General features: G+C 46.7%; 1 protein-coding gene across 2 annotated transcripts in view; it reads left to right on the forward strand.

Moving 5' to 3' along the window:
• The window catches only part of PIGL (phosphatidylinositol glycan anchor biosynthesis class L), a 679575-nt gene that overhangs the window by 650412 nt on the left and 14199 nt on the right, over positions 1-14964 (forward strand). For both annotated transcript variants that reach the window (XM_050763475.1, XM_050763474.1), the window contains 3 exons: positions 3088-3155; positions 6236-6267; positions 7988-8121. In XM_050763475.1, the coding sequence (XP_050619432.1) occupies positions 3088-3155; positions 6236-6267; positions 7988-8121 (234 nt within the window). The remainder of the gene's footprint in view (positions 1-3087; positions 3156-6235; positions 6268-7987; positions 8122-14964) is intronic.

The following is a 14964-nucleotide window of genomic DNA, read 5'->3' on the forward strand; positions in this document are numbered from 1 at the left end:
AAGCATGAAAAGTATCCTGTTTTTTTTGTTGTTGTGTGTTTGTTTGTTTTTGTTTTTTTTGAGATGAGTCTCACTCAGTCACCCAGGCTGGAGTGCAGTGGCACGATCTCGGCTCACTGCAACCTCCGCCTCCTGGATTCACGCCATTCTCCCACCTCAGCCTCCTGAGTAGCTGGGACTACAGGTGCCCGCCACCACGCCCAGCTAATTTTTTGTACCTTTTGTAGAGACCCCGCCCAGCCGAAAAGTATCATTTTTAAATTAGTTCTTACTTGGATTCCATCGTTGAGCACAAAACAGTAATCTGGTTCAGGATAGAAATATAAACATTAGGCCTGGTGTCAGGGCTCACATCTGTAATCCCAGCACTTTGGGAGGCCAAGGCGGGTGGATCAGCAAGTCAGGAGTTCGAGACCAGCCTGGCCAACATGATAAAACCCATCCCTACCAAATATATAAAAAATTAGCCAGGTGTGGTGGCACGCACCTGTAATCCCAGCTACTCAGAAGGCTGAGGCAGAAGAATTGCTTGAACCTGGGAGGTGGAAGTTGCAGTGAGCCGAGAGATCACGCCACTGCACTCCAGCCTGGGCAACAGAGCAAGACTCCATCTCAAAAAAAAAAAAAAAAGAAACAGAAATATAAACATTAGGCCAGGCACATGGCTCATGCCTGTAATCCCAACACTGGGAGGCCGAGGCGGGTGGATCACTTGAGTCAGGAGTTCGAGACCAGCCTGGCCAACATGGTGAAACCCTGTCTCTACTAAAAATACAAAAATTAGCCAGGCGTGGTGGCACGTAACGGTAGGCCCAGCTACTTGGGAACAGAGGTGAGAGAATCTCTTGAACCCAGGAGACGGGTTACAGTGAGCCAAGATTGCACCACTGCACTCTAGTTTGGGCAACAGAGCAAGACTCCATCTCAGAAAAAGAAAGAAAGAAAAAGTAATATAAACCATTCATCATTAAAAGACTCTAGTTGAATTATGGCATTCTGTTGTTAAAATTCTTCCATTACCCACCACTTCTGTTGATTTTGTCAACATGGTAATACATTGAGGGTCATGGTAACTTTAACGTCACAGGATCCTAAAATGTCTTCTGAATTATTAAAAAGTTTGTGTGTGTGTGGCCGGGCGCGGTGGCTCAAGCCTGTAATCCCAGCACTTTGGGAGGCCGAGGCGGGTGGATCACAAGGTCAGGAGATCAAGACTATCCTGGCTAACATGGTGAAACCCCGTCTCTACTAAAAATACAAAAAACTAGCCGGGCATGGTGGCGGGCGCCTGTAGTCTCAGCTACTTGGGAGGCTGAGGCGGGAGAATGGCGTGAACCCGGGAGGCGGAGCTTGCAGTGAGCCGAGATCACGCCACTGCACTCCAGCCTGGGAGACACAGCGAGACTCCGTCTCAAAAAAAACAAAAACAAAAACAAAACAAAACAAAAAAGTGTGTGTGTGTGTGTGTGTGTGTGTGTGTGTGTGTGTGTGTGTGTTTGGTGCCATGAACAGTGAGGTTAACTATGTACTTATCTTTTCAAATAAGGGATCTATTAATGACTCTCAAGATAATCCTTCTAACCAGAGTGTTTGCTTGCCTGGAATACCATATTCCCTCACAGATGAGCTCTTCCAGACTCCAGGAGAAAGCATAACTAATCTAAACTTATGTACTTGGTTGGTAGCTATCAGAATAAGAGTACAGGTCTTCTGATTCTCTCTTTTTTTTTTTTTTTTTTTTTTTGAGATGGAATTTCACTCTTGTCACCCAGGCTGGAGTCTAGTGACGTGATATTGGCTCACTGCAACCTCCACCTCCCAGGTTCAAGTGATTCTCCTGCCTCAGCCTCTCAGGTAGCTGGGATTACAGGCGCTCACCACCACGTCCGGCTCATTTTTGTATTTTTAGTAGACAGGATTTCGCCATGTTGGCCAGGCTGGTCTCGAACTCCTGACCTCAAGTTATCTGCCCGCCTCGGTCTCCCAAAGGTCTTTTGATTCTTACACAGTGCTTCTTCCTGCAACCTAGCACGCCTTCTCACATAGAGGATGCTGGTAAAGAGCGTGGACTGTGGAGTCAGAAAGATCCAAACCCCAAGAACAACTCCTCCACTCAGTGGCAAGGTGATCCCAGCTTCGGCCTCTGCTTTCTGAACTTCCTCAGATGTAAGATAGGGTTAATACTATGCCTTTGCTCAGTAAATGTTAGCCACTCTTATTAACAGAGGGCTTGCTGTATATGCAGTCACTATGCTTTACAGTTTAAAATAGAAAGACCAAGAGTGAATCCCTTCCCAGACCATTCCAATCCCAGTTCCAGGCTCCTTCATCCATGCAGGATGGTCACCTTTCCTTGGGGACAGCTGGCCTCTTTCTATCACCCCTAATCAACCATTCTATCCTTTTCTTCAGTCCTTGTTGTCGTTTTTATGTTTCTTTTATTATTTAAGTTAGCCTTTTTATTATAATTATTCAAATTATTCTTTGTTTTTTCTTTAATTCATTTGTGTAGAAATGAAATGTTGGAATACAGACTGAGCTTGTAGTTAATAAACAGATGTTGATATAGCTGTGAAAATGGGAACAGAGGCAGTCTATGAATAAATACACTTTTTCCATGAACTCAATCCCAGGACACGGTGGACATTGTCCCTCAAAGTTTTTTTTTTGCCCTCAGTATGGCACGAGAAAAAGAGAACCAGTAATTCAGGCTGTATCTGCATGAACAGAGTTCACTTAGAAGCTAGCCAGGAATGCTAAATGTGCTAATAAATGGCTAAACCGATAAGCAACAAAGATATTCTGAACCCAAGTTGATATCATGGCTGAATTCCACTCTGCTCCACTGGTTAGGAACAAGAGTAAAGCGTCAAACGCTGGGAAACAGTCTCTACGTGATCAACCACAGCACGAGCTACACACCACTGATCTGCTCCGAAGTCACTTCAGATAGATGCTGCATTTGGAAAGTGTCAGGGTTCTGTTCTCTCCTCTCCTTCCCAAGGGATGGAGATAGCTCCATTGAAGTTGAGGTGGTGGAGAAGGCATTCAGACAGTCATAAGTGAAAACCCTGTGTTTCTCTACAGGTGGTGACTTTCGATGCAGGGGGAGTAAGTGGCCACAGCAATCACATTGCTCTGTATGCAGCTGTGAGGTATGATTCTCTGGGCGATGGAGGTGGGGGAGGGTTTGTTTGTTTGATTAGGGCTCATGGTTTAAAGTCTAAAGCACTTTCCCACTTGTTATGTGAGCCCATGAAACTCACTGCTGGCTTATCATCTAGCCCTGCTCACTGCATCTCACCATGTCCTCTCTCTGAGAAATCTCTCTCGAGTCCTAGTACGAATGCTCATCTCCTAAACAGCTGAATTTTTTGTATACACTGAATACTGCAAATGGGGTAATTGACTTTATTCATCTCTTTTCTGTGGCCACAGAAATCTTGAGGGCCAAATTTGCAACCCCTGTGCCACATGGACAAGACTTTAAGGAATGAGTGCTGTGAATCAGTGTGCCTCCAGATTCACCATCTTCTTCCCCTTACTCTCACTTCCTTCATGTATTTTATACAACTCTCAAATCTTTGGAGAAGGAGGATATACATACATAATATGAAATGCGTTTGTTCTTCACAGTCACCCGATTTTACTGATATTTATTTACATTTTACCAATAAAAGTAAAATGCAAGCTCAAAGATATGGAGTGACATAGAGTCATAGAAACATAGATGTGTTTCCTGTCCCCTAGCAAAGTGCTTCTCCTGGGCCCCTGATCAGCGGTGTGGCAGGCCTGTCCCAGCTACTGAGGAAGGAAAGGAGCAACTTGAAGGGAAGGACTTATTTGATAACCTTCTTCTAAACATGCTTAACACTCAGACTGAAGCAATGCAATATGTAAAGTTGGAAATGACCTCACCAACCATTAAGTCCAGCCACCTCATTTTACTGAGGCTGGGAAGTGGTTTGCCCAGCACTACAAGGTTAAACTATGGCAGAGGCAGAATTCAGGAATCCTAGTTCTCCATTCATTATTCTCTCAGATGTATGTGAAGACCAATCCAAACTGAAGACCCTCCTTGTCCTTAAATTTTACATCACTTGGTGGAAGATGCTATAGTTTTACCCACATACTCTTTCTAGGCAGCTTTCCCTGTTTCCTTGACTGTGGAATGAGGGGAGGCTAGACTGTTCTCCCGTGAAGGCTATTCAGTTCCTGGTCCAGCCAGTGGCCACAGCTTTAGAGGAGACATGCTGCTAGTCACATTAGGTCCCTTCAGATTCAGGAAAGGAACATTCCCTGGTTAGTCTGAAATACAAATTTTTTTGATGATATATGGAAAAATGAGGCAGCCCCGGAGTGGTCTTTCCAACCACATGGTTACTCTGAGGCCTTGAGCTTCCAAGACTAGCATGGACAGCAAGCCCCATGGAGAACTGGAAAAATGGTCTCACCTCATTCTGGATGCACACTGAGCCTGGTGATTTCTCACCAAGAATTTACGCTGCACCAGAGAAAGGATCAGGTCAGGTCTGTTGCAAACATACTAAGAGTACCTCCACAGGCAGGGGGCTGGGGCACTTGAGATTGAGTCACCTGGTCCCATTCCTGGTCCAGTCATCACTGAAGTGGGGAAAAGCAGAGAAGGCATCATTCTGGATGGAAAGAACCCAAGGAGACAACTCTGTGTAGATAGAACTGCCTGGGACCATTTTCCTCAGAAGAGGCTGGAGTGCCACAGGCTCTCAGCACGAAGGTGGGCCACTGTGCTTCAGATAAAACAATTCGTGGACATGCCACCAATCTTCTAAAACCTTTTTCCCCACAGTCATCTCTTGCCTGCTAAATTCATTAGACTCACCTTAGCCCTCAGCCATCTTCAACTTTCTGTGGCATTTGGCCCTGCATGTCCCTCACTGCAATGCTGCTTTGGCTTATATGGCACCAGCTTGCCCTCCTCACTCTGGCCTTTCTGGCTACTTCTCAGTCTCTTCCTGGCTTCCCTCCCACCAGTGGCCCCTTGATCCCCCTGTCCCCAAGACTCGCTCCCCAGGCCTCCTCAGCACAGCTTCCCCTGTGGCTTTAAGGACTATAAGCTCTATTTCCAGACAGGTGCCTCCAGCTCACTGCTTTCCCTGGTTATCAGAATATCCACAGGGCTTTGCCCAGAGAACAGAACAAGCCACTTCATTCTCAGGATCCCAGAAATCTTTTTCAGGTTTTTCTTTTCTTTCTTTTCTTTTTCTTTTTTTTTTTTTTTTTTTTTTTTAAAGACAGAGTCTCGCTCTGTCATCCAGGCTGGAGGGCAGTGGCGTGATCTCGGCTCACTGCAGCCTCCGCCTCCTGGGTTCAAGCGATTCTCCTGCTTCAGCCTCCTGAGTAGCTGGGACTACCAGTGCATGCCACCACACCTGGCTATTGTATTTTTATTAGAGATGGAGTTTCACCATGTTGGCCAGGCTGAGTTGAACTCCTGACCTCGTGATCCACCGACCTCGGCCTCCCAAAGTGCTAGGTTTACAGGTGTGAGCCACCGCGCCTGCCTCCTTTTTCAGGTTTTTCTACCTCTCAGGCTCTGCTAGGCAGTCAGTTCCATGAGTTTGTCAATTCTCTCTCAACTTCTCTTCTTTAACCCCTGTTCCCAAGAGTCTCTGTTCATATAAGTATGTGTGTCTAAGTTGCCGGGGCTACCTTCCCAATCCTTCTCTGCCCCCAGATTTCTAAACAACAAAGTAGGGAAGAGACTTGGAGCTCATTGCAGTTGACACTCTCCTCCTCTTAAGGTGGTGAGCACAGAATGACCTTCACTGTCAGAAGGTAGGTGTGGGGGAGCTCAGAAAGGAGAAAGGAAATATCAGGGAAGAGCTATCAGTTAGCATTGTAAAATATTCCCCCATCATACTCCCATTACAATTTCAAGAGGAAAACTATGAAGAGTCCAGCACAGTTATCTTCATTCTCTAATGGGCAAAGCTTAGACCAGGGTACTTCACAAGCCACAGACCAGCCTCTGGATTGGCTGTCCCTGGCTCAGGTGCCCATCCGGATCCCTTCAGCTGTTGCCAGAGGTATGGGATCCTGGAAATCTATGCAGTGATTTATGCAAAAGAAACCACCTGGAAACTCACATGGAGGGGGACCATGGGCATGGCAGGCTTTCCTCTGAAGGCCCCTCCTATTACCTACAAAGGAAATGATTCTTATGCGTCTCACTCTTGTCCTTTCCCTCCTCCAGGGCCCTGCACTCAGAAGGGAAGTTACCTAAAGGTAAGGCTTGTTCCTTTTGCAAAGGGCCACAATATACTGTCCTTCTGAGAAACTTATGAGAGGGAAATTTGCAAATCCACGGAGAGCTGCCCTCAGCCGAGCAGAGGCAGTGGTTGGGGAGGCCGCCAAGCTCTTCCTCACTCACCTCAGGGTACCTGGCAAATTGTATCTGCCAGCAAGTGCCTGCCTGCAGGGCCACCTCTAGATGAGTGGGGAGGCCAGGTTTGCCCCTCACCTGTCTAGCTTTTTCACAGGGTGGATGTTTTACACCTCTGGTATTCTTCCAGTCTGAACTCAATCCCATCCCCCCACCAATTAGGCAGGTTGTAAATGACTGCTGGATGCTTGATGGATCAATTTGCCTTAGTCAGGAACTCTCCCTAACCCACAGAAAGTATTTGACCTCACCTGACCATTTACTGCATGACCCCCATGCTTATCCTCTCTGGGCCAGTTTCTGGGGTGGTCTGTCATACCTCATAGGAGCGATATGAAGATTCAATGAATGAAAACATAAGTAGGTTATGCCCTTTCTGTGTGGGATGACTGAAAAGAGCTTACCAAGCCATGATGTCTTTGGTACATGACTATAGTTCGTTTGATTCTCTTTTTTTTTTTTTTTTTTTTTTGAGATGGAGTTTCGCTCTTGTTGCCCAGGCTAGAGTGCAATGGAGGATCTTGGCTCACTGCAACCTCCACCTCCTGGGTTCAGGCCATTCTCCTGCCTCACCCTCCCCAGTAGCTGGGATTACAGACATGCACCACCATCCCTGGCTAATTTTTTTTTTTTTTTTTTTTTTTTTTTTGCAATTTTAGATGGAGTTTCTCCATGTTGGTCAGGCTGGTCTTGAACTCCTGACCTCAGGTGATCCACCCGCCTTGGCCTCCCAAAGTGCTAGGATTACAGGCATGAGCCACTGCACCCAGCCATTTGATTCTTATATCAATCCTGTGAGACGGGCAGGTCTCACACTATCAACACAATTTTACAGATTAGAAAACTGAGACTCAGGCTGGGTACGGTGGCTCACACCTGTAATACCAGCACTTTGGGAGGCCCAGGCGGGTGGATCACGAGGTCAGGAGATCAAGACCATCCTGACTAACACGGTGAAACCCCGTCTCTACTAAAAAATACAAAAAATTAGCCAGGCATGGTGGCGGGCGCCTGCAGTCCCAGCTACTTGGAAGGCTGAGGCAGGAGAATGGCATGAACCCGGGAGGTGGAGCTTGCAGTGAGCCAAGATCATGCCACTGCACTCCAGTCTAGGCAACAGAGCGAGACTCCATCTAAAAAAAAACAAAAACAAACAAAAATACCTGAGTCTCAGGGAGGTTAAAGGACTTTGCCAACCCTGTCAGTTTTTGACTGACAGAGCTAGAACCGGGTCTTTAACCTCCCAATACAGTAATTCCTGTCTCCTTCACCTTTCCTTTGGCTTTGAGGTAGCCAGATCTCAACCTCTAGCAACCAACCTTTTTTTGGTAGGGCACACGGCAGGGTAGAGGGTAGCCAGCCAGGTCTTCTGTGGCCCTTTTACTCATTCTAGCTGCAAGAATGATGGGCACAGAGCAGCTTTGGTGCCACAGAAACACCTGGCAATGCTGTGGCCACTGTCCTGCCCTGCCCTGAGCCACAGGGTAGAGGGAGGACGCTCAGGAGAAAATCTGGCTGGAGACCTCAAGGCTCATCACTTCTCCCTGTCTCCTTTCCAACCAGGGTGTTCTGTGCTCACACTTCAGTCTGTGAATGTGCTGCGCAAGTACATCTCCCTTCTGGATTTGCCCTTGTCTCGGCTTCATACTCAGGATGTCCTCTTTGTGCTCAACAGCAAAGAAGTGGCACAGGCCAAGGTGAGGATTGTAAATTCCTGGACACCCCAACTCAGATCTCTGCCCCAGACCCCTTGTCTCCTCAAAGCCCCACCTCTGCAGAAGCCCTAATTGAAGGCCTTCCACAGTGGTTCAGCATCTGTCCCTGAGAGTTAGGACTAGGCCAGCTAGATCTTGAGAGGCATAGATTTTTCAATGACTTTAGCCTTTTTTTCTAATTATAAAAATAATATATGCTTTTTCTAAAACTAAGTAACACATGCTCATTGCAGAAAATTTTGAAAAACATAAAAGCATCAAAAAGAAAATAAAAATAGGAACAATTACCTGCAGCCCCACCAATCACAGGTAATCCTTGTTAACATGTTGGGCTACATCTTTCTACTCTTTTTTTTTTTTTTTGAGACGGAGTTTTGCTCTTGTCGCCCAAGCTGCAGTGCAGTGGCACAATCTCGGCTCACTGCAACCTCCGCCTCCCGGGTTCAAGCGATTCTCCTGCCTCAGCCTCCTGAGTAGCTGGGATAACAGGCACCCGCCCCCACACCTGGCTAATTTTTTGTATTTTTAGTAGAGCTGGGGTTTCATCATGTTGGCCAGGCTGGTCTCAACCTCCTGATCTCAGGTGATCCGGCCACCTTGACCTCCCAAAATGCAGGGATTACAGGCGTGAGCCACTGCGCCCGGCCCTACTCTTTATATATTTATGGTGTGTAGGTGTAAACGCATTTCAGATGGGATCACACAGTGTCTATTTAAAACCTGCTTCGGCCGGGCGCGGTGGCTCACGCCTGTAATCGCAGCATTTTGGGAGGCTGAGGTGGGCAAATTACGAGGTCAGGGGTTCGAGACCATCCTGGCCAACATGTTGAAACCCCGTCTTTACTAAAGCTACAAAAATTAGCCGAGCATAGTGGCATGCACCTGTAGTCCCAGCTACTCGGGAAGCTGAGGCAGAAGAATCACTTGAACCTGGGAGGCAGAGGTTGCAGTGAGCTGGGATCACACCACTGCACTCCAGCCCGGGCGACAGAGCTGATTCTGTCTAAAAAAAAAAAAAAAAAAAAAAAAAAACCTGCTTTAACAATATGTTATGGGTTGGGCACAGTGGCACATGCCTGTAATCCAAGTACTTTGGGAGGCCAGGGTGGGTGGACTGCTTGCTGGGCAACAGAGCAAAACCCATCTCTACAAAAAAATTAGCCAGGCATGGTGGCACATGCCAGTGGTCCCAGCTACTCGGGAAGCTGAGGCAGGAGGTTCACTTGAGCCCAGGAGGTCAAGGTTGCAATGAACCCTGATCACACCATTGCACTCCAGCCTGGGCAACAGAGCCAGACCCTAGCCAAAAAAAAATCAGAACTATTTATTATGAACATTTTCTCCTATTTCATTTAGTATTCAAATAGCAATGGCTGCCAATTACTCCACTGTATGTATATACCATAAGATATATCATGAATCCCTTACTGTTAGACATTTTGATTTGCCATTTTATCACTGTTATACATGGAGCAATGCTCCCAGCTTGAGGTTAAGGAGAATTCAGACCTGCCAGGAGCCTCTGTAAAGAGCCTAGGGGAGGCCAGGCAGGGTGGCTCACGCCTGTAATCCTAGCACTTTGGTGGGCTGAGATGGGCGAATCGTCTGAGTTCAGGAGTTTGAGACCAGCCAACATGGTGAAACCCCGTCTCTACTAAAATACAAAAAAGTATTTTTTTTTTTTTGTATTTTTAGATGGAGTTTCTCCATGTTGGTCAGGCTGGTCTTGAACTCCTGACCTCAGGTGATCCACCCGCCTCGGCCTCCCAAAGTGCTAGGATTACAGGCATGAGCCACTGCACCCAGCCATTTGATTCTTATATTAATCCTGTGAGATGGGCAGGTCTCACACTATCAACACAACACACCCTCCCAGGCGTGGCAGCATACATCTGTAGTCCCGGTTACTCGGTAGGCTGAGGCAGGAGACTTGCTTGAACCCGGGAGGCAGAAGTTGCAGTGAGCTGAGATCACGCCACTGTACTCCAGCCTGGACAACAGAGTGAGACTCCGAGTCTCCGTCTCCAAAAAAAAAAAAAAAAAAAGAGCCCAGGGCAGACTGCAAGAAGCCTATATGAAGCCTATATGCAGGTTGAGGAAGAGCTAGGCCAGGTCAGGTCATCCTAGGGAAAACTCTTAGCTGTCCATGGAGCAGGTGATTGAGTGCCATCAGAGTTAGGGAGAGGGTGGGCTGAGGAGAATTGTTCCCCAGTTTGTCTCCAGGTGCATCCCCCTGTAGACTTAAGCCCCCCACAGAGAGACGGGTAGCACAATAAGTGAAAGAACCAAGTCGGGGATTGTGGCTCGTGCCTGTAGTCTCAGCTGCTTGAGAGGTTGGGGTGGGAGGATAGCTTGAGCCCAGGAGTTTGTGTCTGCCCTGGGCAACACAGCTTTATTAGGAAGAAGGGAAGGGGAAGGGGAAAGGGAAGGGAGAGAGAGAGGAAGGAAGGGAGAAAGAAAGAGAGAGAGAGAAGGAGAGAGTGAGAGAAAGAAAAGGAAAGAAGGAAGGAAGGAAGGAAGGAAGGAAGGAAGGAAGGAAGGAAGGAAAGAAGGAAGGAAGGAAGCGGGGAGAGAGGAAGGGGAAGGGAAGGAAGGAAGGGAAGGAAGAGAGAGAGGAAGGGAGAAAGAAAGAGAAGGGAGGGAGAGAGAAGGAGAGAGGAAGGAAGGGAGGGAGGGAAGGAAGGAAAGAAGGAAGGGAGAGAAGGAGGGAAGGAAGGAAGGAAACAAAGAAGCGAGGGAGAGAGAGAGAAAAAAGGAAGGAAGGAAGGAAAAAAATCTAAGAGAATAGAAGAAACTCAGGATGATTATTTTGGTTTTGGGGTTTTTTTGTTTAGCTTTATTTTCTTTTCTTTTTTTTTTTTAGGTTCTCTTTTTTTTTTAATTTATTTATTATTATTATACTTTAAGTTGTAGGGTACATGTGCATAACGTGCAGGTTTGTTACATATGTATACTTGTGCCATGTTGGTGTGCTGCACTAGCTTTATTTTCTTTTCTTTTTTTTTTTTTTTTTTTTTTTTTTTTTTTTTTTTTTGAGACGGAGTCTCGCGCTGTCACCCAGGCTGGAGTGCAGTGGCCGGATCTCAGCTCACTGCAAGCTCCGCCTCCCGGGTTCACGCCATTCTCCTGCCTCCGCCTCCCGAGTAGCTGGGACTACAGGCGCCCGCCACCTCGCCCGGCTAGTTTTTTGTATTTTTTAGTAGAGACGGGGTTTCACCGTGTTAACCAGGATGGTCTCGATCTCCTGACCTCGTGATCCGCCCGTCTCGGCCTCCCAAAGTGCTGGGATTACAGGCTTGAGCCACCGCGCCCGGCCTATTTTCTTTTCTTTTCTTTTTTTTTTTTTTTTTTTTGAGACGGAGTCTCGCTCTTTCGCCCAGGCTGGAGTGCAGTGGCCGGATCTCAGCTCACTGCAAGCTCCGCCTCCTGGGTTTACGCCATCCTCCTGCCTCAGCCTCCCGAGTAGCTGGGACTACAGGTGCCCGCCACCACGCCCGGCTAGCTTTTTGTATTTTTTAGTAGAGACGGGGTTTCACCGTGTTAGCCAGGACGGTCTCGATCTCCTGACCTCGTGATCCACCCGTCTCGGCCTCCCAAAGTGCTGGGATTACAGGCTTGAGCCACCGTGCCCGGCCTAGCTTTATTTTCTAAATTTTATTTGAGATGGAGTCTTCCTCTGTTACCCAGACTGGAGTGCAGTGGCACAATCTCGGCTCACTGCAACCTCCGCCTCCCAGGTTCAAGTAATTCCATCTCAGCTTCTCCAGTAACTGGGACTACAGGTGCACACCACCACGCCCAGCTAATTTTTGTATTTTTAATAGAAACAGAGTTTCACCATATTGGTCAGGTTGGTCTCGAACTCCTGACCGCTGGTGATCTACCCACCTTGGCCTCCCAAAGTGCTGGGATTACAGGCTAAGCCACCGTGCCTGGCGATTTTTTTTTTTTTTTTTTTAGATGGAGTCTTGCTCTGTCACCCAGGCTGGGGTGCAATGACATGATCTCAGCACACTGCAACCTCTGCCTCCCAAGTTCAAGCGATTCTCTTGCCTCAGGCTCTCGAGTAACTGGGAGTACAGGCACATGCCACCACGCCCAGCTAATTTTTGTATTTTTAGTAGAGGCGGGGTTTCACCAGGTTGGCCAGGCTGGTCTTGAACTCCTGACCTCAGATGATCCACTCACCTCTGCTTCCCAAAGTGCTGGGATTACAGGCGTGAACCACTGCACTGGGCTTGTTTTTTTTTTTTTCTTCTTTTTTCTTTTTGAGACGTAGTTTCGCTCTTGTTGCCCAGGCTGGAGTGCAATGGTGCGATCTCGGATCACTGCACCCTCCACCTCCTGGGTTCAAGTGATTTTTCTGCATCACACTCCCGAGTAGCTGGGATTACAGGCATGTGCCACCATGCCCAGCTAATTTTGTATTTTTAGTAGACACAGGGTTTCGCCACATTTGTCAGGCTGGTCTTGAACTCCTGACCTCAGGTGATCCATCCGCCTCAGCCTCCCGTAGTGCTGGGATTACAGGCATGAGCCACCGTTCCCAGCCCATATTTTCTGAATTTTCTACAGTAAACCTTTGTACCTAGTAAGAGGCACTTTGCTAGGTACTGAGAATGCAGTGTTGAGCACATATCTTGTTTCTTTGATCGTACATTAGTTTTTGTACTTTATTATTTCTGTCCTACTTTATTTATGGTTTTATTCCCTTCCTTCCTTCCTTCCTTCCTTCCTTCCTTCCTTCCTTCCTTCTTTCTGCTCTTTCTTTCTTTCTTTCTGCTGTTATTTATTTATTTTTTTTAGACAGAGTTTTGCTCTTGTTGCCCAGGCTGGAGTACAATGGTGTGATCTCGGCTCACTTCAACCTTCGCCTCCTGGGTTCAAGTGATTCTCCTGCCTCAGCCTCCCGAGTAGCTGAAATTACAGGCACACACCACCATGCCTGGCTAATTTTGTATTTTTAGTAGAGACAGGGTTTCTCCATGTTGGTCAGGCTGGTCTCGAACTCCCGACCTCAGGTGATCCGCCCACCTCAGCCTCCCAAAGTGCTGGGATTACAGGCATAAATCATCGCACCCAGCCTATTTATTTATTTTTTATTTTTATTTTTTGACACAGTCTTGCTCTGTCGCTGAGGCTGGAGTGCAGTGGAGCGATCTCAGCTCACCACAACCTCCACCTCCTGGGTTCAAGCAATTCTCCTGCCTCAGTCTCCTGAGTAGCTGGAACTACAGGGACCCACTACCGTGTCTGGCTAACTTTTGTATTTTTAGTAGACACTGGGTTTCGCCATGTTGGCCAGGCTGGTCTTGAACTTCTGACCTCAAGTGATCCACCCAGCTCGGCCTCCCAAAGTGCTGGGATTACAGGCGTGAGTCACCGCACCCAGCCTGTTCTTTAAATCTCTTTAACTTGAAAGGTTAGTTTTGTTTTCACTTACAATCTTCAAAAAAAAAAACTTTAATACTATTAATTTTCCTTGAAGTGTTTCTTTAGCTACACATGATAAGTTTTGATATGTAGTTCTCCTATTGTCACCTAATTATAAGTAATTTATAGTCTCCATTGTGAGTTCCTCCTTAATCTTTGAGGGTATAGAGTTTACAGACATGTATGTCAATCTTCATTATTTGTAGTTCAATATTTATGAATGCACCTACTCACTAAAATTCATTTGTAACTCCAAAGTCAGTGCTCGAAGTGCTTTTGTGGTCATTCGTGGACACTCGCAGAGGGGTGAAACGTGAGTCACTGGATGCACATATGCATGTTCCCAACTGTTTCAACTCTCCCACTGTAAAAAAATACCTTTTTGTGGTATATTTCATGCCCCATTTTTCTCATTTTTGTGGTTTTTGTTGATTTTGCTGTTTAAAATAGCCTCTAAGAATGATGCTGAACTGCTGTCTTGCATTCCTAAGCACAAGAGGCTGTAATATGCCTTATGTGGGTTTGATCACAAGCATGAGTTACAGTGCAATTGGCCATGAGTTCAGTGCTAATGAATCCACAATATGTATTTCATATGGAGTTTTTAAACAGAAATATACATAAAACAAGGTTATATATTGATGGATGGATGAAACTATTGTGGCCAAAGGCTTGGGGGAACCCAACCCTGTATTTCCGCTAGAAACAATGGTTCAGTATTCACTAATTCAGTGTTCTCAGTGACTTTATAGAACTACCACAAATGAGAATGGCATGGCTATGTGTGTATATGTGGTCTTTTTTTTTTCTTGTTTTTTTTTTTTCTTTGAGACAGAGTTTCACTCTTATTGCCCATGCTGGTGTGCAATGGTGCGATCTCAGCTCATTGCAACCTCCACCTCCCAGGTTCAAATGATTCTCCTGCCTCAGCCTCCCAAGGAGCTGGGATTACAGGCACGCGCCACCATGCCCGGCTAATTTTCTAATTTTTAGTAGAGACAGGGTTTCTCCATGTTGGTCAGGCTGGTCTCCAACTCCCGACCTCAGGTGATCTGCCCGCCTCGGCCTCCCAAAGTGGTGGGATTACGGGCGTGAGCCACTGTGCCCTGCCGTGTATGTGGTATTTTTATTGTTAATTTATAATTTAATTGCTTTGTGGTCAGTGAATGGTTTTCGTAACACTGATTTTTTTTTTTTTTTTTGAGGTGGAGTCTTGCTCTGTTGCCCAGGCTGGAGTGTAGTGGTGAGATCTCAGCTCACTGAAACCTCTGCCTCCTGGGTTCAAGTGATTCTCCTGCCTCAGCCTCCTGAGTAGCTGGTATTACAGACAGGCTGACACCACCAAGCCTGGCTAAGTTTTTTGTATTTTTAGTAGAGACGGAGTTTCACTAT

The sequence above is a fragment of the Macaca thibetana genome, chromosome 16 (genome assembly GCF_024542745.1).
Source record: "Macaca thibetana thibetana isolate TM-01 chromosome 16, ASM2454274v1, whole genome shotgun sequence".
NCBI lineage: Eukaryota > Metazoa > Chordata > Mammalia > Primates > Cercopithecidae > Macaca > Macaca thibetana.